The sequence below is a fragment of the Pipra filicauda genome, unplaced genomic scaffold (genome assembly GCF_003945595.2).
Source record: "Pipra filicauda isolate LSUMZ 115617 unplaced genomic scaffold, ASM394559v2 scaffold89_size2521313_pilon, whole genome shotgun sequence".
Taxonomy (NCBI): Eukaryota; Metazoa; Chordata; class Aves; order Passeriformes; family Pipridae; genus Pipra; species Pipra filicauda.
Genome location: NW_024105086.1, coordinates 1,095,380 through 1,121,934, shown reverse-complemented (window position 1 = coordinate 1,121,934; position 26,555 = coordinate 1,095,380). Strand labels below are relative to the sequence as shown.

The following is a 26,555-nucleotide window of genomic DNA, read 5'->3' as shown; positions in this document are numbered from 1 at the left end:
CATTTGGAATTCAATGTATGCTTCCATACATTAGCAAAACTGTCGTTTTCCTCTGACACTTCAGATTTTAAAAAAAGTGGTATTTTTATTTAGGAAAAGTAACTTGTAGATATATTCTTCACTTCATGAAAAATACAGTTTAGGCAATCCTGTGCAGAAAAAACCCAAATCCACCCTAAATTAGACATCCTTTGCTACCACCATTGTTTCTCTTTGATAATTATCACAACTATATTTCTATGGCAATAACCCAGAGACCTGCCTAAGGTTTTGTTTTGGCCTGTCATTGGGTCAACAAACACTAATTTCTCACTCTTTGCCACATAATTGGAAGATACCATGGGCATTAAAATAAATACCACTGCTCTCACAGTAAATATATTAAATAAATAAAGAATGTGTATCATGCATGTACGCTGCACTGCAATTAAGTTGTGGAATTTCAGGTAAACACATTGTTTCCAAACTTAATTATGCACATATCTGAAAGATAGCCTTCTCTCCTTTTTTTCTCCTGCCTTCAGAAAATAAATATTTGACAATTTCGTAAGTGCTTGTAGGAGAGCACATCAACGGATCTGCCTCTTAATCTCTATTTTTTAAATTTCACTCACATAACCTTGACTTATCCTCTAAATATTATAGTGCACAAACACCACAATAGAATTAATGATTTTAAGTTCTTTTATTCATGATCATCTTGCACATTAGGACTCTGTACAAATATAAAAACTCTCTATAAATTAATTAAATATGGTAATACCTGCAAAAAGACATAAATATCTGATAACACACATATGAGACATTCATGTTAATGTTGTGCTGTCTCTTCATGGTGCTCTGTTCCACCAGAACCAGCTCTAGTGTTGGGTAAGAGGTGTCTGAGCACCTGCAGTGCCAGCAGCTCTCAGGAGGACTATGTGCAGTCCTCATGCAGCTTTTGGAAGTACTTCTTAAAGTGCTCCAGGGCTCTCTGCTGGGGCATCTCTCTCGTAAGACAGGAATGTTTCTCCTCAGGTTCCTGGAATAATGATGATAACAACAGGTAACAGTGAAAATAAGGGAGAAAACAAGAAGAGCATGTTGCTGAGATGCTGTCTTTGGTGGTTCAAGAGGGGTGTCATCAGAAGGAAAGATAGATTTGCATGAATGTACAGAGAGAAGACACTTGAGTATTGGGAATACTTCCTCCTGGCTGACTTCACTTTCTGAGATGTGGCTTAGGGCCTTTCCTTATTAATCTCCTGGCTAATGACAAGTTCCAGGATTTGTCTGCAGGTGATGCACTTTTTAGAAAACTCTAACTTCCATCAAGACCCTATGAATTTCAGGTATTTTCTGTAAAACCTTTGCTGAGCAGCAGCTGCAATGTTCAGCAGTGCAAAATTAGGAGTGTACAGAGATGGCATCAAAATGTTGACTTTAGTTGACCAGAATGCTGAGTTGCTTAATTTCATGTTTTGAAAACAAATGAGTGGTCCATTTGCAGTAATTTCACTTTTTTACCTGGAGTGTCCCTGGGCAGGGGGGTTAGAACTTGATGAGATTTAAGGTCCCTTCCAACCCAAACCATTCCATGATGCTCTGACTATAAATAATTGATGAGAAACTTACTGTATGTCCTTTATTTACAGCTGATATTATGTGATTCATGTTTTTCTCCAACACAGAAATGGATTTTCTCATTTGCTCATTCTTAACTTTCAGCCCTTTTATGGTTCTTTTAAGTTGACAGGGAACACGGTTGCACTAAAAAAAAAACAAAACAGCAAAATTATATTCTACCAAACGAGTTAACTTTTATCTTTCAATAAATTCAGTAACTATCTGCATGTACAGCAGAAACAGAAATTACCTATTGTCTACTCTACTTTTGTACAATCAGAGAAAGAGTTACTTTTCTGTGTTTTCTGGGGTTTGATAAAAAATCTAGAGCAGGAAAGGAAAAAAGCATATAACATTAAAAAATTTGTTATAAAGGAAAAATAAGGAAAAGACTTGTAAAAGCAGATCAAAATCCATTGGGGTTGCAGTTTTATCAAAACCACACTGGGTAGCCTGAGGAGGTTAGTTCTGCCAGTTGCCTCTCCCAGTTCCATCTCCACACAGAAGGACAGAACCACTGTACTCTTCTGTCCATAAAGTGCTGCTCTCCACCTTCTTTAAAGTCTCAAACTCTAAACATTTTTTCTCTACAGACAAGACCTCCCAATAACAGACTGCCTGTTGTTATTTATTTTTCGTGAACCTCTTTTCAGTTCACAGAGCCTGAGAAACCTGCAGCCCACAGACTGAAACCACGGATCAACAGGGCTGTGGGCAATAACTCTGCCAGTGTATTGCTTCCTTCAGGCACAAACTCCATGATGCTTTATAGCACTCAGGTCACCTTGAGATAATAATCTTGCCAAGAGATAAGAACATTTTAGTGCTTCAAATAATAACCATATTCTCCACCTTTGGTTCTAAAAGACAGTGATGCCTTAGAATTCTTAAGGTGATGCTCAGGGTCTGCACCTCAAGCAGCAACATTGAGAACATCCTCAGTAGTAAACTCTCTGCAAGAGCTCCTGAGATTGCCTTCAGCGGGGGTATAACCAAGTCTCAGAGACCATGGTCACAGAATTGGTTATTTATTTCCATAGTTTTGCATACAAGGAAGTTCACTGCCTATATACATGCAGTTAGTAAATATATTCCCTTTTAGTGAGATTCGGTCTTTTTTAGCTTCTCACACTTTCCCTCAAGATCTGCTACAAAGCATCATCATTCTTCAAATAATTAACAACAGCAGTAATAAAGAAGTTTAAAAGTCTTACCTGAAATTTCCCCTTGGGTACTTGAATCCAGGTCTAAAATTTTAAAAAAGAATATACTGTTAGAAGGCATTTCTCCTCTAAGTGACTGCCACATTGTTAAACATCTCTAAGTACATATCATCTTCATCAAGTTTTCTATTTCTGAACTTCCTTTGGGGAAACAATTACAGCACCAGCTTCTGAGGAGAGTTTGACACGCAGTGCCTTGAGCATCTCAACTTTAACAAACAAGACACAGGACGCGCAAACTAGAGCTGAAACCAGCGTGGGCTTCACTTTATATTTCCTTAAAAGAACTGCAGAAAATGAAGAAAAAGAGATAGTGACCCACCTCCTCGTTCGTTAGATTCTTGAGGTTGTCTTGAAATTCTCTTACTGCATCTCCCATTGAGCCAGGTAAGCAGCAGCTCACTAAGAGGATATAGAGCAACAGCATTTCGGCTTCGAGGAAGGCTGTGTTTGGTTTATGCACTATGCACTGCCTATATATACTCATGTACACCTTGAATATTAAATGAAAGGGAAAGTTTTCTCATATAGGAAAAGGCACAAGACCATAGTGTGAATTATCATAGGCATTGTGGGATGCCTCAGTGGGGACAGGTTGGGGGTTTCCTTCCTTCTGACATCAAGTAAGGGGAAAATACCTTTGTGGATAAGAGATGTCATTTTCTTACACAATATCAAAAACTCATCGCAGGAAAGAGGAGCATTCCTTGTATAACACAGATCTTTATGTGGTTCTATTCTTTTGCATCACATAATCAGAGAGATGGAGATCTGAAAAGCTAAGTAGTTTTTCCATCCCACTCAGTAATATGCCATCCTTTCTTTAGTGGGATTTTCTAACATGAACTGTAGTTCTAGGCAGAGTAAAAAATAATAGCAATTTCTTAGACATACACAGACCATAACACCACTTAAACAATTTGAATTCTTTAGCCTTCCTTCCTCACCCTCACTGTTCTGTGAAATCCAGTACAGAACACATGGCTGGGAAAGGCATGGGTGTCATGAGCAGCAGCCCAACAGTGAGAGCATGGCAGGTATTAATGGCAGAAATTAGCTGTCCTGGCACCAAGGGAAAACCTTGTCCTTCAACGTAAGTGGAAAATCTCTGTCCACTGGAAAACACTGAAGTGCTTATAAGTGGCTGAAATCTACTTTCAGATGCCAGGCAAGGGCTTGTGAGAGGGTAACAGTCAGTCATTAAAAGGTTACAATTTTCCAGCAGAATTGGACTAATTATTCAATGGTGTGAGAAGAGTCATCTGGTTTTCCACAGCTACCTGCTTGAGAGTCATAGAAACAAAGAAGATTTTGCACATCAAATTATTAATTTCTCAATACATCATTTTATGAGCAGATCTGTTTTTGTTGAAAACACTGTTTAACTAAATTTTTAAATTTTTTTTTTAATTCTTGTCCTAAAACTCCTCAAGAAAAGTGTAACTACAGGTTTAAAAAGCCCTCTTGAAAGGATCTTTTGATCCTTACTGAAAAAGCTCCTGATAAAGCTTTTAACACTAGGCTTATGGAGCATCCTGTTGTCAGGGCACATCCAAAGAAACATAAGAGGTCCCCAGGTGAAAATGTTTGGCTCCCAGAAGGGCATGTGGGAAATAATACAACATATACTTACATTCCTTCATAGAAGTCAGCATTTGACTGCTCTTAGTTTAGAATGGAAATATAAAAGTTTGTAACCACTGTTTGTTCTTCTACTGAATGTTCCAACCAGATTGACAGATTTCTAGAGGGGATGACATGATAATATGCATTGCAGGAAACAGTGACTGAGGTAGTCCCTTCTGCTCCTCAGCCCTTCATGTTCACACGCTTGCACTCATGGATTTATAGACTCTGAAAGGCTGATAACTGTGCTGGTCAGAGGAGACCGATCACAAGTGAAGGAATCATTCCCATTAAACCATCCCACAGTAGCATAAACACACACACTCTTTAGAGAATAGACTTCATATTGGCGGGGAAATGGTGAAACAGGAAACTTAACAGAAACACTGCCAACAGCTGTCTCCTAATCAACAACTTTTGGAGAATATTCCGGAGGTCAGACTGGCTGCAGAGTCAGGACTTGGGCTGAGCATCATCTAAAAGCAATGCGGAAAAGTGTTGCACTGGAGAAAGCAGTGACAACAGAGCCTTTTGGCATCGTGCTGCTGAACGACTGAGTCATACTGAGGCAGCTACAGGGCAGGAGGCAACAAAAAAATGGAGTATAATCTGGTGTCATCTCTTCAGAGGAGCTGTATTTGCTTCTGAAAGATGGCAATATCTCTGGCAATATCTTTACAGTCTGTTGTGTCAATATGGACCCTAATTTCTTGTCTCAAAATCTGAAGTGGCCAGAGCTTATGCCTTGTGAACCTTTTCGGCACTCATAAAAAGCCGGATTATCACCAGAGCACAATTACAGAGTGAAAGCCTGAACTGTTGGCTGCAAAACCACCTGCTGGCTGCCAGCTTTTGATAAGGTCCAGACTTACTTCACCTATCATCTCTGTTACTCAGTTTAATTACAGATGATGCTGAGATTGAGCACAAAGGGCTGTTTTCCAAAGTTTGCCTCTGTTACCTAACCATGAACTTGATCTGACACAAGACTAGCGGTGTTGTTTCCCTTCACAGAGGAAATACAGCAAGCACTAAAATATGCTGGTATAGTTATTATTCAGTTTTAGAGTAGGCTGAAAATCTAAACAAATTAGATTGCCAAGACTGTCGGCTCGTACAGTGAACCTGAGACGGCTCCCACCTGGCCGGGGGCTGCCGGGTCGAGGTAAGAGTGTTCATGGCATCTGCATTTTGGCCCTACATTTGGTCCTGTCGGGAAATTGTGGTCCTCAGGAGCAGGATGAGAAAGCTCCAGAGAAGGGGGAGGAAGGGGCAGTCCTCTGGCTCGGGCTTTTTTCTAACTGGAAGATTAATAGTAGCTATGGAGCGAAGAGGAAGAGGAAAAAGCCTGGTACGAGGGGGTGAGGAGGTCTGTTGGCCCCAGGGGAGAACCTGAGCAGGTAAAGGGAACAATCTCCTGTCCTCCCCCTCACCTGGGACCCTCCTGCACCCCAAACCCGCCCGCCCTGGCTGGCAGAGGTCATCGCTGCTCAGTACCTGGCACAGTGCCGTGTTTTGGATTCATAATGAGAATAATGTGCATTACAGACTGATGTTTTGGGTGTTTAGTAAGCCGTGTTTATCCCAAGTCAAGGACGTTTTGTGTGTGTGTCACGCTCTGGCAGCGAGGAGGGACCGAAGGGAAACCGGGAGGGAGCAGAGCCGGGACCGGTGCCCCGAGCCGGCCAAAGGGACATTCCCCCCCCTGGAACTCCATGCCCGGCACATAAACCGGGGAATTACCTGGAAAGGGGGGCCAGCGGGGTTTGGGAAGGGGGTTTGGCATTGGTGGTGAGCAATTGTATTGCGCATCGGTTCTTTGGGCTCTTTCTTTCCCTTTTTATTACCATTATTATTGTTATTTACCATTGTTAGTGTATTTGACTTTGTTCTCAATTATTAAACCGTTCTTATCTCAACCCACGCGCTTCCAGCCGCTCCGCAGCCCCCGCGCGCCGCCGGTGGCCGCGGGCCCTCAGGCGGCGGGGGCGGGGCCGCCATGGCGGGGCGGGGCGGGGCGGGCGCGGGGGCTGCCGGGCCGGGAGCGCGGCGGCGGCGGCGGGAGGTACCGGGGGGACCGGGGGGACCGGGGGGACCGGAGGGACCGGAGGGGACCGGGGGCACGGCCGGGGGGACCGGGCGCGGGGGGGCCGGGCTCGGGCGGGCAGGGACAGGGGCACGGGCAGGGGAAGGGGCAGGGGAAGAGCCGCCTCATGGCCTCCCCCTGGAAAACGCCCGCCTCCGGCGCAGCGCGGAGCTCCGGGCGGGAAAGCCCCGCTGCCACCTCTGCCCCGGCAGGAAATGCCCGTTCTGGGGCCGAACCCCGCCGGGCACCCCCCGAGCCGACCCGGGAGGGCCGAGCCCCAGGGAGGGGGACGGGGAGAACCCTGAGGGCAGCGCGCTGAGCATGGACCCCTGGAACAGGGGTGGAATACACAGCCATACACCCCTGGAATACTCAGCCATACACCCCCCTGGAACAGGGGTGGAATACACAGCCATACACCCCTGGAATACTCAGCCACACACCCCCCTGGAACAGGGGTGCAATACACAGCTGTACATGCCAGGAATACACAGCCATACACCCCTGGAACACCCCTGGAGTACACAGCCATACACCCCTGGAACACCCCTGGAATACACAGCCATACACCCCTGGAACACCCCTGGAGTACACAGCCATACACCCCTGGAACACCCCTGGAGTACACAGCCATACACCCCTGGAACACCCCTGGAGTACACAGCCATACACCCCTGGAACACCCCTGGAATACACAGCCATACACCCCTGGAACACCCCTGGAATACACAGCCATACGCACATGGCACCGTTGTGTTTGCTGGGCCTTAGGGTCGGAGTTGCCTCCTCCCGACAGGGGCAGCTCCCACTCCATGGCCTGGGAAGGCTCCAGTGTCTTCCCCTTCCCAGCAGGAGTTATGACAAAGTGATGCTGGATGTACCTGTGGGAAACAGGCAGTGGTGAACGGTGTTGGGTGTTGCAGTACAACAGTGGGTTATCATAGAGAAAAATATTGGGGCCTCTGTTGTGTTTGGGGTATTCTAAAAGCACATGCATGGATGTGGATAAAGGGTTATTTTGGGCCATTGTATTTGATTTAATGATATATACTCTCTTAACTGCATTGATTTATACTCCACTTAACTTGGAGTTGATTAATTTTTGAGTTTAAAACAAATAAGGGTTTTGCCTTCATATGTTTTTTACCTTGAACAGTAACTGAGGAGCCTTAACTGTGTTTTTAAGTATATTCATCATATGTTATGCTTGTATAGGTATTTAGTCAGCTTTCAGTGATCTACTGTGATTTCTGCCCACTGGATTTTTCACAAAGCTCTGTTTTACAGGATTTATGACATTTACGCCTCTGACTTTGGAAGAGAAGAAGTTCAGCAAAAATGTCCAAGATTGAGAAAATGAGTATCCTCGGAGTGAGGAGTTTTGGGGTGGAGGATAAAGACAAACAAATTATCACTTTCTTTAATCCATTAACTATTTTGGTGGGACCAAATGGTGCAGGAAAAACGGTAAGACTTGCTCTATATTTGGGCTTGAGCTGTAAAAGGTCTGAAAGGCCTCAACATTTGAATAATGATCTCTACTGAAAGATATTAATAATATTGCAGAAGTTGTGCTGTCCCCTGCACTGTTGTTTAGTGTTATTAGAGATCTGCTTTCTTGCCTGGATTTTACAGATTTTTTCCAGAAAATTGATCCATATCCTGATTAAAACAGATTTCAAAGTAACATGTTTTCATGATACTCAAAAAAATAAGATGTTGTTTCTTATTTCTCTCTCCTCGCATATTTTACTAATTTGTAAATATTTGGGCTGTTAGTGTGCTTTTATCTGTAGTCCATCTTGGTTACTCTAAATTGCCCATTATAAGTATGTATTCATTTCTGTTTTCTTAGACTATCATTGAATGTCTTAAATATATATGCACTGGAGATTTTCCTCCTGGAACCAAAGGAAAAACATTTGTTCACGATCCAAAGGTAAGAGTTGTAGTGACTGAATTTGACGTGTATTTACTCCTAAATAAAATACTTCCCTGCACTCGGGGTTGTGAGTGAAACAGGGATGCTCAGGGTGTTGGCAGACTTGGGCTGACTGTATTGTTTCAGGAAAAGCGGAGAGCTGGGGGAGAAGAGAACATTCCCCACAGCTGAGGAGGCACATATTCATTTGGACCATGAGGAGAATTTTCCGTAATTGGGTTTTCTTTTTGCTTCTCCTGAGGTTGCCAATGAGACAGATGTGAGAGCTCAGATCCGGCTGCAGTTCCGGGATGTGAACGGAGAGCTCGTGGCCGTCCAGCGCTCCATGATCTGCACCCAGAAGGGCAAGACTCCGGAATTTAGAACGCTGGAATCTGTCATTACTAGAACAAAGTAAGTTGTCAAGTGTTTTTTTCTTGCTTTGGCATGAAGATCTGTTTGGTTTTGGGATATCTTTATGCATAAGATTAGAGAAAACTCCATAACCTATTCCTAAAAGCTACCAGAGCTTTTAGATTAAAGGTGTGGAGTTTCACCAATTTATCTGGTAGGTGATTGAAAAATCCTACATTTGACAACCTCTACGTTAAGGAATCTGTCAGCTTGAATTTATGTGAAAATTGTCTTAGTAATGATAGTGGGGAGGCCCTGGCACAGGTTGCCCAGAGAAGCTGTGGCTGCCCCATCCCTGGAAGTGTCCAATGCCAGGTTAGATGGGCTTGGAGCAACCTGGGATAGTGGCATCCCTGACCACGGCAGAGGTTTGGAGCAAGATGAGCTTTGAGGTTGCTTCCAACCCAAACTATTCCATGGTTCTCTGATTGTATGATACAGTTTAAAATTAACATTATGTGGAGTATGTAGGCTTTACTTCCATAAGAACGTTTTCAGTTTCAGATCATTTTTGGCCTGTGTTTAACTCCCATCTCCACTGTTTAATTGTATTTCCTTTACTCCAGAGCGTTTTTGCTCCCTCTGGTGGTTCCACTGAGTTTTAAAACGTGTAACAGTCAGACTACAAATATTGACAGTGTTAAAAGCACCTGTCGAACATGGTAATTATGGGCTTAAAAATTGTTACTTGTTAAGTTTTCAAATCATTGCATTACAACGAGATTATACCGTTAAAAATGCAGTTTACTTTTCAAAGAACTTGCTGGTAACTTCGTTTGGGATTTTCTTTCCCTGTGCTCGGGCAGGAACGGCGAGAAGATCGGCAGCCTGAGTTCCAAGTGTGCAGAGATAGATCGGGAGATGATCAGTGCCCTCGGGGTTTCCAAATCCGTGCTCAACAACGTCATTTTCTGCCACCAAGAAGAGTCCAACTGGCCGTTAAGTGAAGGAAAGGCCCTCAAACAAAAATTTGATGAGATCTTTGCCGCAACAAGGTTTTCCTCTTTACTGTAATTAAATAAAAACTAAGTAAGAAAATGTCTTCTCTAATAACGTGGGTGTTGATGAAAATGTCTAAGGCGTTGTTTCACACAGCAGCATTGCTATATTGCCAAAAGATCTGAAATTTTTTGTCTTTTTTTTTTAAAGGTATATTAAAGCGCTCGAAGCTCTGCGTCAGGTACGGCTGAAACAAAGCTTGAAGGTAAAAGAGTGTCAGACAGAACTGAAATATCTAAAACAAAATAAAGAGAAAGCCCAGGAAATCCAGGATCATCTTAGCAACAGAGAGGCTCAACTGGCTGCTTCTAAGGAGAATGTAAAAACAATTGAGAGCCAACTTGAACCTCTGAAGGTAACTTGCATGATGATTGTGTTAATACTTTAATACAAAACAGTCAAAAATCTTACACTTTTATGTCTAATCCTTTGCCCTGAAGCAGAATTAAGCACACCTCAGCTCGCCTGACAGATGCTGCTCTAACCTGTAAACAGTCACTGGAGATTTAAGAACATAGAATTCTTGTAGCAGCATTGGTTTTTTTGTTGCTTGATTTTAAACCTCTGAAATTTAGCTGGTATCTGAAACTAAAATGAACACTAAACTAAAACTTAGCCCTCCCTATTTTTTACAAGTATTTTATAATGCTGAAGGTTTTACACTTAAAATAATTGATTATGGGATTCATAAGCTGGTGAGATATTTTGCTTCCAGCATTCTTTCTTTTGCAGAGTTCTCTGGCAGCAGTTGAACAGAATCTCACAAAAGTAATGAGGCTGGACAATGATGTGAAGGCCCTCGAGAGCAGGAGGCAACAAATGGAGAAAGATAATCAAGATTTGCAACAGAAGATGGAAAAGGTTTCCTGTGTGACAAAAATTGAGATTAATTTGTTTTATCAGCCTAAGAAAAATATGTTTTTCAGTTTTTGCTTGTAGCAAATTTTCCCCTTACATGTGTTAGTATAGAAATTCTGCACGGGAGGTGTTTGTCTTTTATTTCTTGAATTCTGTTATAAAAACTGTACATTTTAAAAACATCAATAATTGACTTATAAATTTAATTAATACGGAATAAAGTTAGCTTTTTGTATTTGGCGTACAGGTTTTCCAAGGAACAGATGAACAACTAAGGGATAGGTACCAGAACCACCAGAGAATAGTGAAGGAGAAGGAGAAGAGATTGTTGGACTATAAACGTGACTTGGACAGAGCCACTAAAGAATGCCAGAGGTTCAACAGTGAGAAATCAGAGCTGCTTGTTGAACGAGGTATTTTAGACTTCATCTATAACCTTGTCTTTATTTTTTAATGTAACTCAGATCTGAAGTGGAACTACTGATACTAAGGATCTGAACTGGACAGAACTCCTACAGTGTGCATCAGTTTGGGCTCAGCTGCACAGTGGGGTGTGGGCACCTTGCAGGGGGCCAGGTCTGGGTGTTCTGCTCCCAGAGTTTCTGATGTGCGCTTGTTCTGAGCTCTAATTGCAACATGTGGTACATCTTGTCTTAGAACTGAGAAAAACATGAAAGCTGAAAGCCCAGCATTCTCTGTTCACGTGGGGAATGGGGGTCAGTCAGGTAGTGTTCTTTCATACATTGTGTATTCTCTTTTGATGGATTATGGGAACTTCAGCAGAGCTGCAGTAGTTGAGGCACAGAATATATACTTATATAAAATAAGTTTGGGGTTTGGTTTTTTATCAGAGTAATATTTTTAGTGTTTTAAGAGGCTTGCTTTTAAGTTATTGATTTATTACATTAATAAAAATTTAGTTACCTGAAACAACAGTGTCTAGCTGCAGCTTGTTTTTACTCTGTAGCTTTTTGTTTTGTTTAAAAATACTTCCATTTCAAAAGCTTTAATAGTTGCAACTGACTTTGAATCCTGAATGTATCTTGAGGTTTTGAACATTCCTGTCACTCTCTCTCTCTGTGGAGGTCGTCTGCAGCTGCAGGCAGATCGTCACCAGGAGCACATCAGGACCAGGGATTCCTTAATTCAGTCCTTGGCAGCACAGCTGGAGCTGGATGGTTTTGAGCGAGCCCCTTTCAGTGAAAGGCACATCACTGGTTTTCACAGGTTGGTGAAGGAGAGACAGGAGAGAGACACAGAAGCTGCAAATCATTTGATGGTAAGACCTTGGTTATTTTAGTAGTGCAGTTAGCATTGCCCATTAGTGTGTTATTGGTCCAGAAGTGTCTTTAAGGTGCTGGGAGGAAGTGTTGGGGGGGGAACTGAAGCCATTTTTCTTCTGGAATCCTTGCTTGTGGGTTTCCTGAATCTTTCCATGGACATTAGTTTTGGAACTAGAAGTGGTCATCAAGGCTGTTGGACAGACAGTTTGTCACATAGGTTTTTCTAGCAGCCCTCATGCAGGTGGATCACTGACAAGCTCAAAAGCCTGAGGAAGAATTACAGTGGGCAGCTGGTTTAAAAATAAGCAGCTTTTCATTGAAGTCGTGTTAAAGGTGGAATTCCTCTTATGGAACACTAGTGGTATGATGCATCTGCATTTTCCTGTCAAAAACATTGCAGCAGAAAACTTTGGGCAAGTTCTAGTTTTCTCAATATTTCAGTGTCTTGTGTTACAGTGGTGACTATTTGCAAACTAGTGGGGAAAAGTATTTTAAATATTTTCCTGTGAAAAAAATAATAAGTATATTGTCACTGACTTCTTTCAGAGAGACTTTGCACGAAAAGAAGCAATGAAACAAAAACAGATAGACGACATAAGAGACAGGAAAACTGGATTAGAAAGAACCATTGACCTGAAATCAGACATTCAAAATAAGAAACATGATGAGCTGAAGAAAGTCAAATGTGAATTGCAGCAGTTGGAGGGGTTTTCAGACAGAATTAGTGAGCTGGATGAGGAGATTGGCAAGACGGTAAGTTAATGTGTAACTGAAAAAATTATAGAAGTTTGAAGTAAAAACTTTGGGCTGTATCATTAAAAAAATTGATAAAAACTAAAAAACTTAAACTCCCCTTGATCTTTACTCTGTCAGCTGCAGTTTTGCCTTTTAATACCCACTGTGCTTTGTCTTTTTAGATAGTGCATTCTTTGGGGCAGGGCCTGTTCACTACTTTGTTTTTGGTCAGTGCACACACAGAATATGCTGCTGCTGCTTGGTGAGTTGTAAATAGAGTAATAGCCACAGCTGGTGATAGGAGATTAGTCACCCTTAAATCAGTGGGCCAGAAACGTTGAATTGAAGTGCCACACTACCTACAGTTGTCAAGATAACTTGTCTGTGAGATGGACTATTTGGTTATAAGTGTTTTAGCTGATGAAATATTGCAAAGTTACAAGCATTTTATGTTCCAGCTGAACAGCTGGTTATGCCTTTGTAGCCAAATATTTTATGTGTGTTAGCAGTATATGAATTCAGTGCTTGACAGTGTTTTTTCTAGCCTCCTCACTAGGGTAACTCCAAATTTAATATACAGTAAATGCTAAAAGAGAGAAAATCAAACTAAATATGAGGGAGCTTCCTGGAGCTATGTCATGTGGTTATGGCTTCTGGCAAAAGCATGAGTGACTTGGGGCAGCACTGCATTCCAGGACAGTGCATCCAGCCTCTGCCTGGGGCTTGCCTTGCCCCATGCCAGCATCACAGCCTTGGGCCTTTTACATGGATTCTTTACAAATCTTGTGCCTGTCCTGTAGCAGCTGATGAGCTGAAGAGCTTTCTTCTCTCTCCTTTAGTTAGAACTTCATTGATTTGTGTCATTATTTGTGTTTTCTGGCCGTTTATTTTTTGTGTAGGAACATGACCTGGAGAAGGCTGAGAGGAACAGCAATGTAGAAACGCTGGAACGGGAGGTACAGACTCTGCAAAGTGAGAAAATAAGCCTGGACAAAGCTCTCAGGAGGTTGGATCAAGAGATGGAGCAGTTGAATCTACACACCACCACAATTACCCAAATGGAGATGCTGAAGAAAGACAAAGTAATTTTTCAATCATTATCTCATAAGAGAGGGACATAAAATTGATACAGTCACTCTAAGATTTGTGTATTTTTCAGATGTCTATCACCAATCAGATGTAAAGCCCTCATAGAAGCCATTACCTTAATTAATGCATTGACTGTTATAAACTTGAAGATATGAAAACTTTAATTTAAAATGCTTCATTTCCCCAGGCAGAGAAAGAAGAGCAGATTAGAAAAGTAAAATCAAGACATTCTGAGGAACTAACGTCCCTGTTGGGATACTTCCCAAATAAAAAACAACTTGAAGACTGGCTTCATGGTAAAAATAAAAAGATTAATCAGACAAGGGATACACTTGCTAACCTTAAGTAGGTATTAATTTAATTGTTTATGTCTCCATAAGTATTTATGTTTTTAAATGTTGGAAAGTTTAATGTGCTCAACATAGTTTTAACCTAAATTTGTTATTGTTTATTTAGGTGTCTGCAAAATCAGAGAAAGCATCCTACAGTGTTCCTGTAATGTAGAGCTGATAGTTTGTGCTAGTTGTTAAAATCACAATGTTTGTAGTGTGTCAAAGAGTGATAACAACCTTGAGAGGTTCAGTAATATCTCACAAGCAGCAGTAGATAATCCTATTCTGTAAAGTTTTGTAGGGTTTTATTTGTTAGAAATGAGTTTCTCATCATATAGAAAACTAAAGGGGTTTAAAATGAAACACTTTGTTCTATAGCATAGTCAATGCTATAGATTGGCTGAAAAATCATTGAAGAAGAAGTGGTGAACAGCTGGAATACCAATTTTAGATTAACTTCCCATGGTTTTGGTTTTGCTTAAACAGTTTAAATCTTTGGTTTTGGGAAATAAAAGAGTTTCTTCACTGATGTTTCAGCAAGCGACTGGCATTGGTAGAAAATGACAAAACTTACGCCAGTAATGAGCTAAAAAAAAAGGAAGCACAGTTGTCCCAGCATGAAGCAAAACTTTTTGATGTTTGTGGAAGTCAAGATTTTGACAGTGATCTGAACAAACTTCAAGATGAAATTGAAAAAAGTTCCAAACAGCGAGGTAAATTCATGCATAGCTCTGCTTTTTCTCCCTAAAGCACTGATTTAGCTCTGCTTATGAACTGTTTATTCAACATAAGTCTTCTGTTTGCTTTTCTGCCAGCTGTGCTTGCTGGAGCCACTGCAGTCTATTCCCAGTTCATTACACAACTGACAGAGGAGAGCCAGTCTTGCTGCCCAGTGTGCCAGCGAGTTTTTCAGACTGAAGCTGAACTGCAGGATGTCATCAGTGACCTGCAGTCCAAGCTGCGCCTGGCCCCAGACAAGCTGAAGTCAACAGAGACTGAGCTTAAAAGGAAGGAGAAAAAACGGGATGAAATGATGAGCCTTAAACCACTGAGGTGAGGTACTAAGCAAACCAGATTGTTGCAAGCTGTTTTCTTGCAAATACTTGTTTTCTGATTATTAAAACTATCAAGGAGGTTTAATTTTAGGACTAGTTAATTCATCTCATTGTTAATTTATCTAGTTAATTTATTTTGTTGAGATATTTTGAGAGCATTTGAGAATATATGAGGGTAGAGCTTTCCTTCACAAGAGGGCACTCTTGTACAGTGGATTATACCTTCTCATGGGCACTTGCTGTAATTAAGTTAAAAACCAAAAGAGATTTTGCTTGTTTTGTTTCGTCTCACCTGTCTAAAATGAGGGATTATTACCTTAGCTGGATATGTAACAAAAGCTTAGTTGAATGTGGGCAAGGTTAAGGGGTTACTATTTTGGTTAAATTTAATCTTCCACTATTAAATCATATCACAGATTTTATGATCTTGAATGTCTTCAATTTATGCTGCTGTTTTTGACAGAAGAAATTTTAGGGATTTATATCTTATTTAAGGCAAACTGTAGTTGAACTCGAAGAAAAGGAAATTCCAGACCTGAGGAACAAGATCCTGAATGCAAACAGAGATTTAACAGGCCTGAAGGGTGAGATAGAAGAACAAGAATCATTCCTGCAGACAGCTTTGTCTGAGGAGGAAGGTGCCAAAGTGTGTTTACAGGATATAACACTGATGGAAAGGTACCAGGTATGCTTTGGTTATTTTTTTTAATATATAAAATTATATTCACTTGCTCGGATTTAAATATGTAGTTATTCAGTAATATGACATAACTTTAAGGTCTTTATTTTAAAATACTTTAAAGACAGTATAACATAGATGATCTTGGTACTAATAAAATTCATGTTTTATGTAATGATTTTTTCTTTCAAGGACCACAGAGTACCTTGAATTCTGATCCAATTCTGTGCTAGTAACTGGAAAAAAAGATATAATGCAGAACATGAGCAGGACCACAAGTACACCAAAGTGTTTCTCAGTCCTCATAGTCGTTATAGTTCAGTGTATTCTCAGCACCTCACATGTGCTTCCATTCCCATGGTTCTGTGCCCTCTGAATATATGGTAAAGGGAAAGAGGAATCCTACACTTTTTGTTATTCTGGCACAGAGGACTGTTTTGAACAGTCTTCACGCCTTAATACCAACACAAAATCTTTGCTTGCCTGAGAATCATCTTGGAACAATGAGACAGAGGATGTGGGGCCAGGCAAAGGACAGAGAGCATTTCCCAGGTGGGAGATGGCAGCAGCTCCCGAGGCTCCAGCAGTTCCATTGTCCCAGGGACAAGCTGTACATTTACCTGTCCTGAGAGGGGCTGAGAATGCCAAAAGCCCATCCATCCACACTGACTGATTTCCTCCACAGTTAGGAATTCCAGTTTCTAGCAGCCTGTGGCTGACACAACCCAACTGCTAATGATGTGACATTGCTCCAGAAGAGGGGGGAAATTTGAAGGTGCCTGAGCTTATTCTTAGTGCCAAAGATTAAAAAATACATTGTTGAACTCTAGTACAATAGTAATAGTATTTTCCCTTATACTTTCAGACTGATATTAGGGATATGGAACGAAAAATTGCTCAACAGGAGGCTAAACTGCTGGGGGTAGATTTAAGTAGAACTGTTCTGCAAGTAAGCCAAGAAAAACAGGAGAAAAAACACTTGTGGGATACAGGTAGGCCTTACAAAACTGGTATTTAATTTTTATACTGGAAATAATGTTCCAAACTTCCTGCCATTAACATTTGAGTTAACTTATTTTACATTCTGAAGTAACTGTATTCCCCTAGTTTGTTGTTACGGGTTTTTGGAGTCACAGAATCATCACAGAATCCCAGAATCAGCTGGGTTGGAAGGGACCTCCGAGATCATCCAGTCCAACCCTTGATCCAACCCCGCTGTGGTTCCCAGCCCATGGCACTGATGCCACATCCAGTCCCATCTTAAAAACCTCCAGGGATGGAGAATCCACCACTTCCCTGGGCAGCCCATTCCAATGGCTGAGTACCCTCTCTGGAAAGAAATTCTTTCTAATATCCAACCACAGCTTTAGACTGAGCCCTCTTGTCTTGCTGATGGTTGCCTGGGAAAAGAGACCAACCCCCCCCTGGCTCCCCCCTCCTGTCAGGGAGTTGCAGAGAGTGAGGAGGTCTCCCCTGAGCCTCCTCTTCTCCAGGCTGAACAGCCCCAGCTCCCTCAGCCTCTCCTCACAGCACTTGTGCTCCAGTCCCTTCCCCAGCCTCGTTGCTCTCCTCTGGACCTGCTCCAGGACCTCAATGTCCTTCCTGAGCTGAGGGGCCAGAACTGGACACAGCACTCCAGGGGTGGCCTCACCAGCACTGAGTCCAGTCGTACCAGCCTGATTTAGAGTAAAAGGAAGACAGTAATGGTTTTAAGAACAGATTGACCATTTCACTGTTTTCATCTGCAGTTACTGGTAAAATTGAGTTGAATCAGAAGCTGAAGCAGGACCAGCAGAGTCAGATTCAGCAGCTGAAGAGCACAGTGAACGAGCTGAGGGCAGAGAGGCTGCAGATTGTGAGCAGCATGCAGCGCCGGCGGCAGCTGGAGGAGCAGAGCGTGGAGCTCAGCACTGAGGTGCAGTCCTTGGGCAGGGAGATCAAGGTGAGAAATACCCTTTGTTATTTAACCCTTGGCCGTGTCGTCCTTGAAATAAAAAATAATAATCTTGGTGTGTTAACATTGTCTCTAATCCTGGCCAGTGAGATGTGTTTTTAAGTGTTTGTCCTGTGCTGCTTTTGTGTATCTTGGGCAATATCCAGAACTTTATTAATATGTTTGTTTGTTTTTTTTTAATACACCCAAAAAAGAAAAGTAACCACATTGCTGTTTTTACCAGTTGAAAAATTACTGATTTTTAACAGAATGTGAAAATAAAAAGGACTTTTTCCAACTGCTTTTCAGGAAGCAAAAGAACAAGTATTTCCTTTGAATGCAACTTTAGAAAAACTGCAGCAGGAGAAGGAGGATCTAGTGAATAAAAGGACTACAAGTAATAAAGAAACACAAGAGAAGGTTTGTTTGCTCTTGGCATAGCTGGGAGATAGGATTAGATACTGTTTTTTGAGCATGTATGGAAACTGTGGTAATGAGTTTATTTTCAGGAAAGGGCAGTAACTTCAGCAGATGCTTGAGGTTGGTGGAGCTTTTAGGGAAGAAAAGGAACATAAGTCAGACAGGACATGAACTCAATTGTAATTAACCTTTGGCAGTCTTGACAAACAGTTTCTTGGGACATTTGGCAATATTTATTGGCCAATGGGTTGAAAAGCCCTTCCTGATAGACCTAAGAGGAATGGCAAAGGTGGCCGTCACCTGTCCTTGCCAAGGGTCACACTTGCTTTTCCCAGGTGAAGGAGCTCTCTTGTGTAAGCACCATTTGTTTTGAGAGCCATTTTCATGGTTATAAGGAGCATTTGGATCTCAAAAGCTGAAGGCTTTATTAGATAATTAAAGAGAGTTATGATAAGTTATGTACTTTGGCAGTAGAGTTATCCAGTGTCTCATCTTTGATGCAGGGCACATCTGCTCGTGGACTTAAGACCACATTTCATTTGAAATCTTTTCTCTGCAGATAAATGGCATAAATGAGAAAGTTAAAGATATAAACAAGTACATGAAAGAAATTGAAAACTATATTCAACAAGGAAAAGAAGACTATAAAAAGGTAATCTAAAAACCAGACAATAAAAAGTTTGCATGGAAAGTACTTCTGTGCTTAAATCATATACCATTTTATTTCTTTAGCAAAAGGAGTCTGAACTTGATGAAGTAAATTCTCATTTGGCTGCCTGTGAGAAACAGAAGGAAAAGATAAGTAAAGAGATGGAAGTGACTCGACAAGATATTGACACTCAAAAGGTGGATGTATTGCTTTTGTGGTTGAAATAATTCCTAGTTTTGGTTTAAATCTGCCTAGGTCTGTATTGGTGCAAAATTTTAATTCCTTCTAATTTATTTAACAAGCTGTTAGGCAAAATAGCTTCTATCCATGCATTAGGCTGAAAAAAATCTTGAGATATGTGTATGCAAATTCAAAAAACATTTAACTGTCATCTTAGGGTATTTCCAAAAGGGTTAAGTCTGTTGGGATAGTAGCCAGCATTTTCAGGAGTATCTTTGTGTGGAGAAAACGTGCCTTTTTAAGTAAAATACCAAAAGTTGCAGTTACTCCAGATTTTATCATGTACTTTAAATTCCTGTGTATATATTTCAAATACTGCTTATGTTCTTCATAGGAAATATGTCTTACCCATTCTACCCCTCCACTTACTGTCTAACTTGTAGAAGTGAGATAGGGGGCTTGGTTAAATCTCATCCTAAACTACTTACCCCATTTGAAACATTGATTAATATTCACACACAGAATCACTTGTGTTCACCTGTGAAAGTAAATACTGTAAGTGTTACTCCAGTTTGAAAGCTGAAATAATACTGCTGATTTCCATGGTGCTCCATTTCTAGCACAAGATAAGTGCTCACTGTGATAATTTTGGTTGTTGTCAATTATTTTATGTTTGCAGAATGCTTAGAGTTGTACAGAACTCATACATTGTAGTTGAGAACCAATATACTGAAACACTGTACACCTCCTTACTTTCTGGGGAGGCAGGTACAGGAAAGGTGGCTGGAGGATAATCTGACTTTGAGGAGCCGGAATGAGGAGCTAAAAAAAGTTGAAGACAAGATAAAACAACTTATGAAGGAGATGGGAGAAATGAAAGTACCCCAAATGAAAAAGTAAGCACCTTCAAAACAGAATGGCTCTGCAGAAGAATTCAGGCAATATCTGAATGTTGTACTCACTGTGTTTTCATGTGTCCTGGTCCTCTTTTCTCCCCAGACATGTAGACCACTTCCTTCACGCCTGTATTTGCTTCACATCCCCATGACAACAACATAAATGACTCAGTGAAATTAAATAGTGCTTCTGGCTAGAAATAGAAATATGTACTCCTACCTGTTCCAACCTAATCCTTTTTCATGATGTTCACTGCTAAATCCACATTTAAATAATTCATACTTCTGGATAAGAATATTTAGTTTTCATTTTCAGTCTGCTCACTTAGGTCCCAGCAGCAAATTCTATGTTTACCTCAGCAGTTTAATAATAATTGCTCAGATAATAAACACTTTTGAAAAGTAATTATCCCTCTGCTGGTTCTTGCATGTGAAAGATTTATTTAGCTTGCTAGAGCTTACCCAGTAATTTTTCTTATTTTGCTCGGTGTATCCTAGTTAAATTCCACCTATGAAATTAATTATTTTTTATAATTCTGTTAATAGCACTTTAGCATTTGAACTTGACACCCTGCTTCTCCCACTCAGAATAGTGGTTTGAATATGTTCTTAACAAACTTTAAAATGTTTTTATTTCAATAATGTCTTTGTTTCAGTGGCATTAGTGCTATAATTTTAACTGTTGCAACTTTAAAGATACAATATAATGAGCTACTGTCTAGCATGAATGAGAACCCTGATTAAAAAATCGTGTAACCCTGAATACAAAAGACTTGTGTATCAATTATGGTTTCACAGTGAACAGAAGCATTTGGAGGAGAGAATAGAATCTCTGAAAAGGAACCATCACGTCGCCCTTGGCCGCCAGCGTGGCTTTGAGGAAGAGATTGTTCGGTTTAGGAAGGAGCTTCGAGAGCCACAGTTCAAAGATGCAGAGGACAAATACAGGGACATGATGATTGTCATGAGAACAACAGAGCTGGTGAACAAAGATCTGGACCTTTATTACAAGGCTCTTGATAAGTAAGTATTGTCGTGTGAGGGTCATTCTGAAATGTTTTCATCTTTATCAATAACCTTGATGCAAAAGTAGCTTTCAATTTCGGGCTTCCAGGATAACCTAGAAATGGTAAATGGATACAATTCTTTGAGAGATGTAACAATTTGTCTTTATAAATTCTGGCATTTAAATATTAGGATAACATAACAAGGTACAACTTTTAAAGTAAATTAATGCAACCACACTAGAAACTGCACAGGATTGGTATGATGTAGGATATCTGTAAGTTAATGTCTATAATGTACAAATAGTAAATACGTTGATGGTAATAACTGGATTTTAATACAGTCATAGATAAGTCTGATGATCATTATAATTTCATTCCCAGTTCTCTGTAGGACTTGTTTGTGTGGTTGTACATGTTAAGACTCGTATTTGGAGTGCAACAGTTGGAGAGAGATAAGGAAAGGTGAAATCCATGTTTAAATCCATTATTAACCTGGGTCTCTCTACTTTCATTTCTATAGCAGTGTCTTTTAGCACCTTCTGGTCATATCTTAACATGAATAAGATATGCCAGGTAGATTTTTTTGTTTCCCATGATCATCTGCTGAGGTAAAGTATTGTGTTTTTGATTATTACAATATAGAGGTGCTTTTTGCCCTTTTCCAGCGTGGGTGGTTTTGTGCTTATATCAAAGAAGGCAAGATCATAAGAAACACGTCTGGCATTTGATGGAAAGTGTAGCAAACTTTGTGATTGTTTCTGTTTCCTCTGGAAGCTTATTTGCTAGTCTTGGGCTGACTGGCCAAAAAGGGCATCTCCAAATTTGTGCCCATGTACAAAGTAAAACATGTGGCTCCCTGAACTCCCCCGTTTGCTCAGCTGTAGTGGTGGAATAGCACCGAGCTGTGTGTAATTCTTCCCTTTCTGCTGTAGTGCAAATGCACTCCAAGAATTTCCTTTTTAGAATTAGGCTCTTTTTGTATGCTATCAAATCATCTATTGTTTCTATTTAAGGCTAAACAGGAAAACAGGCTTGTAATTTCAAGAAAAATAGATAAGCATCACTTATGGGTAATCGTCTGAAAAATCGGTGAGACGAAATTCTACCTCCAGTGGCCAGAGCTGGGGATGGGGCTGGGAAAGCCAACACTGTGGGTGTTCTGTGCTATCAGCTGATCTTTATTGACTTAATATTTAGAGGTTGTGATAAATATTGATGAGGAATGCATTCTTGGGGTTAATTTAGTAAATTGTTGAAAACACTTCGGTTTTAACTTAACAAATTCCTATTAGACTTGATACCTCATTATTCCCCAGAGCAGGTGGAAGAGCAGAGGTGGGAAAAGTATATGCAAAAGTGCATTTCAGAAGGATTATTTTATTTCTGCTATGCTTTTTGTGCTATGTTCGCTTGCCATAAATTGAGCAAGCTTTTTTTTTATTCTAGAGTAGTTTTTCTTTAAAAAACAAGTCAGAAATGCAGCATCCTGTCCTTTCCTGAACACTATCTAGGACTTTATCTGTTAATGAACTAAAATCATGCTGATATATTCACCAGGGAAATTAAATTCCAAATTATTAATGACATTCTGTGTTAGTCTTGCTGCTGAAGAGAAAGGCAGTTCTAGTCATAATGCCTGTTTGGGTAATTATAAAATTACATTCTTGATAAAAATTCTCTGCTCTGGAGAGACTTCAGGTTCTCCTTTCCTATTGGTGATGGCACTGTTGGGGGACTGTGCTGAAGAGTAACACTCGTTCTGGAAGGCTTACCATGAGATTCATCTTGGTGTCAGTTTGAAAATACACCTCACACATAAATTATAATTCTCTTGAAAAGTCAAGTAAAGTGGAACAAGTGGAAATAACTTTATCCACATTACTTTCCTACTTCTTGAGACTGAGCTGTTTCTGGCAATAAAATTATTTACACAATAGTGTGTCGTTAGTCTTTAAATGCTTCTGCATTCAAAATCAACTGGTACTTCCTCTATTTTTAGTAAAAGTGTTTAGGGAATGGAAAGGGAGCCACTGCCTGCCCTAAAGCCCCTGTAGTCCATAGCAGTCCGTGGTTGCATCTCTAACATTTTGTGGGTTTTGTTGCTGTTCTTTAGAGCAATAATGACATTTCATAGCATGAAGATGGAAGAAATCAACAAAATAATTCGTGACCTTTGGCGAAGCATTTACAGAGGGCAAGGTTTGTAATGTTTTTTATTAGTTTATCCCATGTGTATCCATTTGATATCGAGCACTGCATATGGAACAGTGTTTGTTCTCAAGATGGAAAATCTGGCATCTGAAAATAGTTGGTTTCATTGTAAAGGCTACATCTGTTCTTCACCACTGTAATCTTTTTATTACACATTAAAATTGCAGGATAAATCGAATACACAGTAAATTGCAGGATAAATAGAATTACTTTTCCCTTTTCTGTGTTTTCCAGAGGTAAGGTTTCCTTGAGGCAGAGGAAATGCAGGAGTTCATTCTTTCCATTTCGGAAAAATTAATGTCAAAGATGTATCTGTTAGTGGGAGTTCTGAACTGAATTTTTATTGTTACTGGATATTACACCTCATCTCCCTTTAATCCTGTGTTATTTTTAAAGATTTTTGATAATGTAAAAACCGTCTCCTTCCCATTTTCAGATATTGAATATATAGAAATTCGTTCTGATGCCGACGAGAACGTCTCAGCCGCTGATAAGAGAAGAAACTACAATTACAGGGTGGTGATGGTGAAGGGAGACACGGCCCTGGACATGCGAGGGAGATGCAGTGCTGGGCAGAAGGTGGTGGCTTTTTGTGTTTAGTCCCCAGGGGTTCTGAGAGCAGACCCAGGTGGATGCAGAGGAGTCTCGTGTTCAGAAGGGACCGAAGCACAGGCGGCTGCAGCTCTGATTTATAGTTGTGTACAACTTCCCTCCACTGTCTGGGTGTTGCTGTCAATATATTATTCTGAAATATGTGATTCTGAACATCTGAACCCTGCATTGTTTCAGGTGGGCACCAGACTGGTTCCTTTCAGGGGTGAAGGCTTTGACTTCCCTCTCTCCTCAAGTTCAGCTCCTCCCAGTCTGAGGTTACCACAGCTTTAGGTCAATCGATTTGTTCCCATGTTTTTTATCTTCCTGAGCCTTTGGTCTTCTTTTTGCATCTACCTCTTAAGTTGACAGGACCTCTTTCCCTCCACATTTTGTTTCTCTCCTGCTGCTGACTGTAACCTTTCAGTTCATGTCACCAAGCCATCCTTCCAGGTATTGCCTTTCCTTCTGTGCTGTCAGCTCACAGCTCTGTGCTCTGCCCATTCTTCTGTCCCAGTGCTTTAATAACACACTGGCCAAGGGGCCTGATGTCACCAGCCATGACAGACCTGTGGTCAGAAGTTCCTCACAGCCACAGCCCCACACGTTGGGGCTGCAGAGTTGTTTCCACCTGCCTGGTGTGTTGTCTCCTAGAGCAGTTTAGATGTTGCGTTGCAGTCCTATGTAAATGAGAGCGAAACCTGAACAAGTTTCTGAGCCGATATTCTGAGAATTCTTTGATCATGAACTGAGGTGCCAGCAGTCGTGATAATTGGAAAATATTTTTGGCAGCACAGTTTCCATCGAGTGACCTGTAATTTGCACTAGTTCAGGAGATCTTACAGGTATGATTAGGCATGTTGATGCAAAACTAACATGTACAGTGGCAAACCCTGCTGTCTTCAGTTTTAGTAAGTAGTCAGGAGTTCAGTAACTCAAACTTAGTGATGCAGGCAAATTTCCACCCTCCCTGTGCAGTAGGATGGGCTTGCAGAGAGAGGGGAGGTAATGCAGGTGGCAGTTTGTAGCTTCCTTACCTCAGATTAGAATCCTTACTTTCAATATCTCCTGAATTTTGAGTACTTGACTTCTTTGTAGAGTCCATCTTTCAATTCAAACTTGGAAGTTGTGATGTAGTTTTTCAGTAATTAATTAGTTATTGTCATTTTGTGAACTATCAGCACATTGTTCTGTAAGCTTCAGTCACAGATTGCAATGGAATTAAAAATAGTTCGTCACATGTAGAACCTCTTTAAACACTTTGGAGAGTGAGGTTTTTTTGTTGTTTTTTTATTTCTTTCCATTAGGTGCTTGCTTCTCTTATTATTCGCCTTGCTCTGGCAGAAACATTCTGTCTCAACTGTGGCATCCTGGCCCTGGATGAGCCCACAACCAACCTCGACCGAGAAAACATTGAGTCTCTGGCACATGCCCTCGTGGAGTGAGTGAGCTCTCCTTGTGACACTGAAAGATGGGTATTTCTCAAGTGGTCAGAGTAGTTGGCAGTAGTGAATTACATTTTATGATGGCACATCTTGGCATCTGCAAATACTCATGCAAAGCAGTAGCCTTAAATTCCCTCTATCTGGAAAAGAAAAAGTATTTCTTAAATAATTTGAGGGGTTTTTTTTAATGTGGGTAAAAATAGTGGCTAATCAGCATTAGGTTGGTCGATGGTTCATGTCACTGGTTATGGACAGCTGAATTTTTGTGCTGTGTGTTTACAAGTTCTCTAAAAGCAGCACCTGCTTTAGATAAATACACAGTAATATCTCCTTGCAGGATCATAAAAAGCCGCTCCCAGCAGCGGAACTTTCAGCTCCTGGTGATAACTCACGATGAAGATTTTGTTGAACTTCTGGGCCGTTCTGAGTACGTGGAAACGTTCTACAGGATCAGGAAGAACACTGACCAGTGCTCTGAGATCATGAAATGCAGTGTCAGCTCCCTGGGCTCGTATGTTCATTAGAACCTCCAGTGAGGACACATTGCAGACAGCCTGACTGATACATTATACACTGCCTGGCTTGGCAGAGCTCACGTGAAGGTGTCTGAAAATATGGTTCCTTTGCATTGTAATCTGTTGAAGATTTGTCACAATTTTAGCCAGAGTCTAAAACTGTAAGACTTTTAAACTTCATCTCTTTCTACATATTTCTGGAATTTCTTAGGAATCGCCATGATTTGAAAGAATTTAAATGAATACCAGGCAGTTTAATTTAGGTGTATTCTGTGCTTTAAAAGGGAAAATAAAGTTGTGAGTTCTTTGTGTATGTCCTGTTGGGGAGATCCACTGCAGAGTCTCTGGAACAGCTGCAGCTCTGTCAATGGAATAGGGCCTGCCCTCCCTCTCTGGCAAGGTCAGCATGGGTGGCTGTCTCGTGTTCATAGCCACCCACCTGGTCTACCCAAAATTCACAAGCTTCCAAGGGAACTTTTACTGCTTTCTGTACAAGATAACCTAACTCTGGCTGCTCGAAGACACAGTCTTCCCCAGGTCTAACAGCTTGTTTGAGAATAAAGCAAAGCCCTGTCTGTAACCAGAGGAATGAGTGAATTCTCTTTGCTCAGTGAGTTCATGGCAGTGATTGTGAATGTGAAAATGGTACAGAAGTGCCTCAGAGAGTTGATGTGTGTGGATGCTGAGCTTCACCTGCCCAGCTGTGGGTTTCCTTGGCGTGGCAGCCTGAGCCTGCTGCTCACTTGGGGTGACAATGGAAAGCCAAGGGCTGGCCTGTCCCAAAATGCAAAGGGCCTGATGGC

The 26,555-nt window shown here is 41.0% G+C and overlaps 1 protein-coding gene across 1 annotated transcript; it reads left to right on the top strand.

Moving 5' to 3' along the window:
* The first annotated feature begins 7,645 nt into the window (after nucleotides 1-7,645).
* On the top strand, nucleotides 7,646-26,337 carry RAD50 (RAD50 double strand break repair protein). Its single transcript, XM_027747586.2, has 25 exons — nucleotides 7,646-8,007; nucleotides 8,396-8,479; nucleotides 8,724-8,875; nucleotides 9,682-9,870; nucleotides 10,025-10,229; nucleotides 10,607-10,735; nucleotides 10,980-11,145; nucleotides 11,818-12,011; nucleotides 12,562-12,768; nucleotides 13,650-13,832; nucleotides 14,027-14,184; nucleotides 14,709-14,884; nucleotides 14,987-15,224; nucleotides 15,722-15,911; nucleotides 16,771-16,897; nucleotides 17,654-17,847; nucleotides 18,148-18,258; nucleotides 18,818-18,910; nucleotides 18,991-19,104; nucleotides 19,856-19,983; nucleotides 20,782-21,006; nucleotides 23,104-23,189; nucleotides 23,638-23,780; nucleotides 25,100-25,233; nucleotides 25,575-26,337. The coding sequence occupies exons 1-25, from the start codon at nucleotides 7,879-7,881 to the stop codon at nucleotides 25,759-25,761; spliced, it is 3,942 nt and encodes a 1,313-aa protein (XP_027603387.1). The 5' UTR covers nucleotides 7,646-7,878; the 3' UTR covers nucleotides 25,762-26,337.
* Nucleotides 26,338-26,555: the final 218 nt, after the last annotated feature.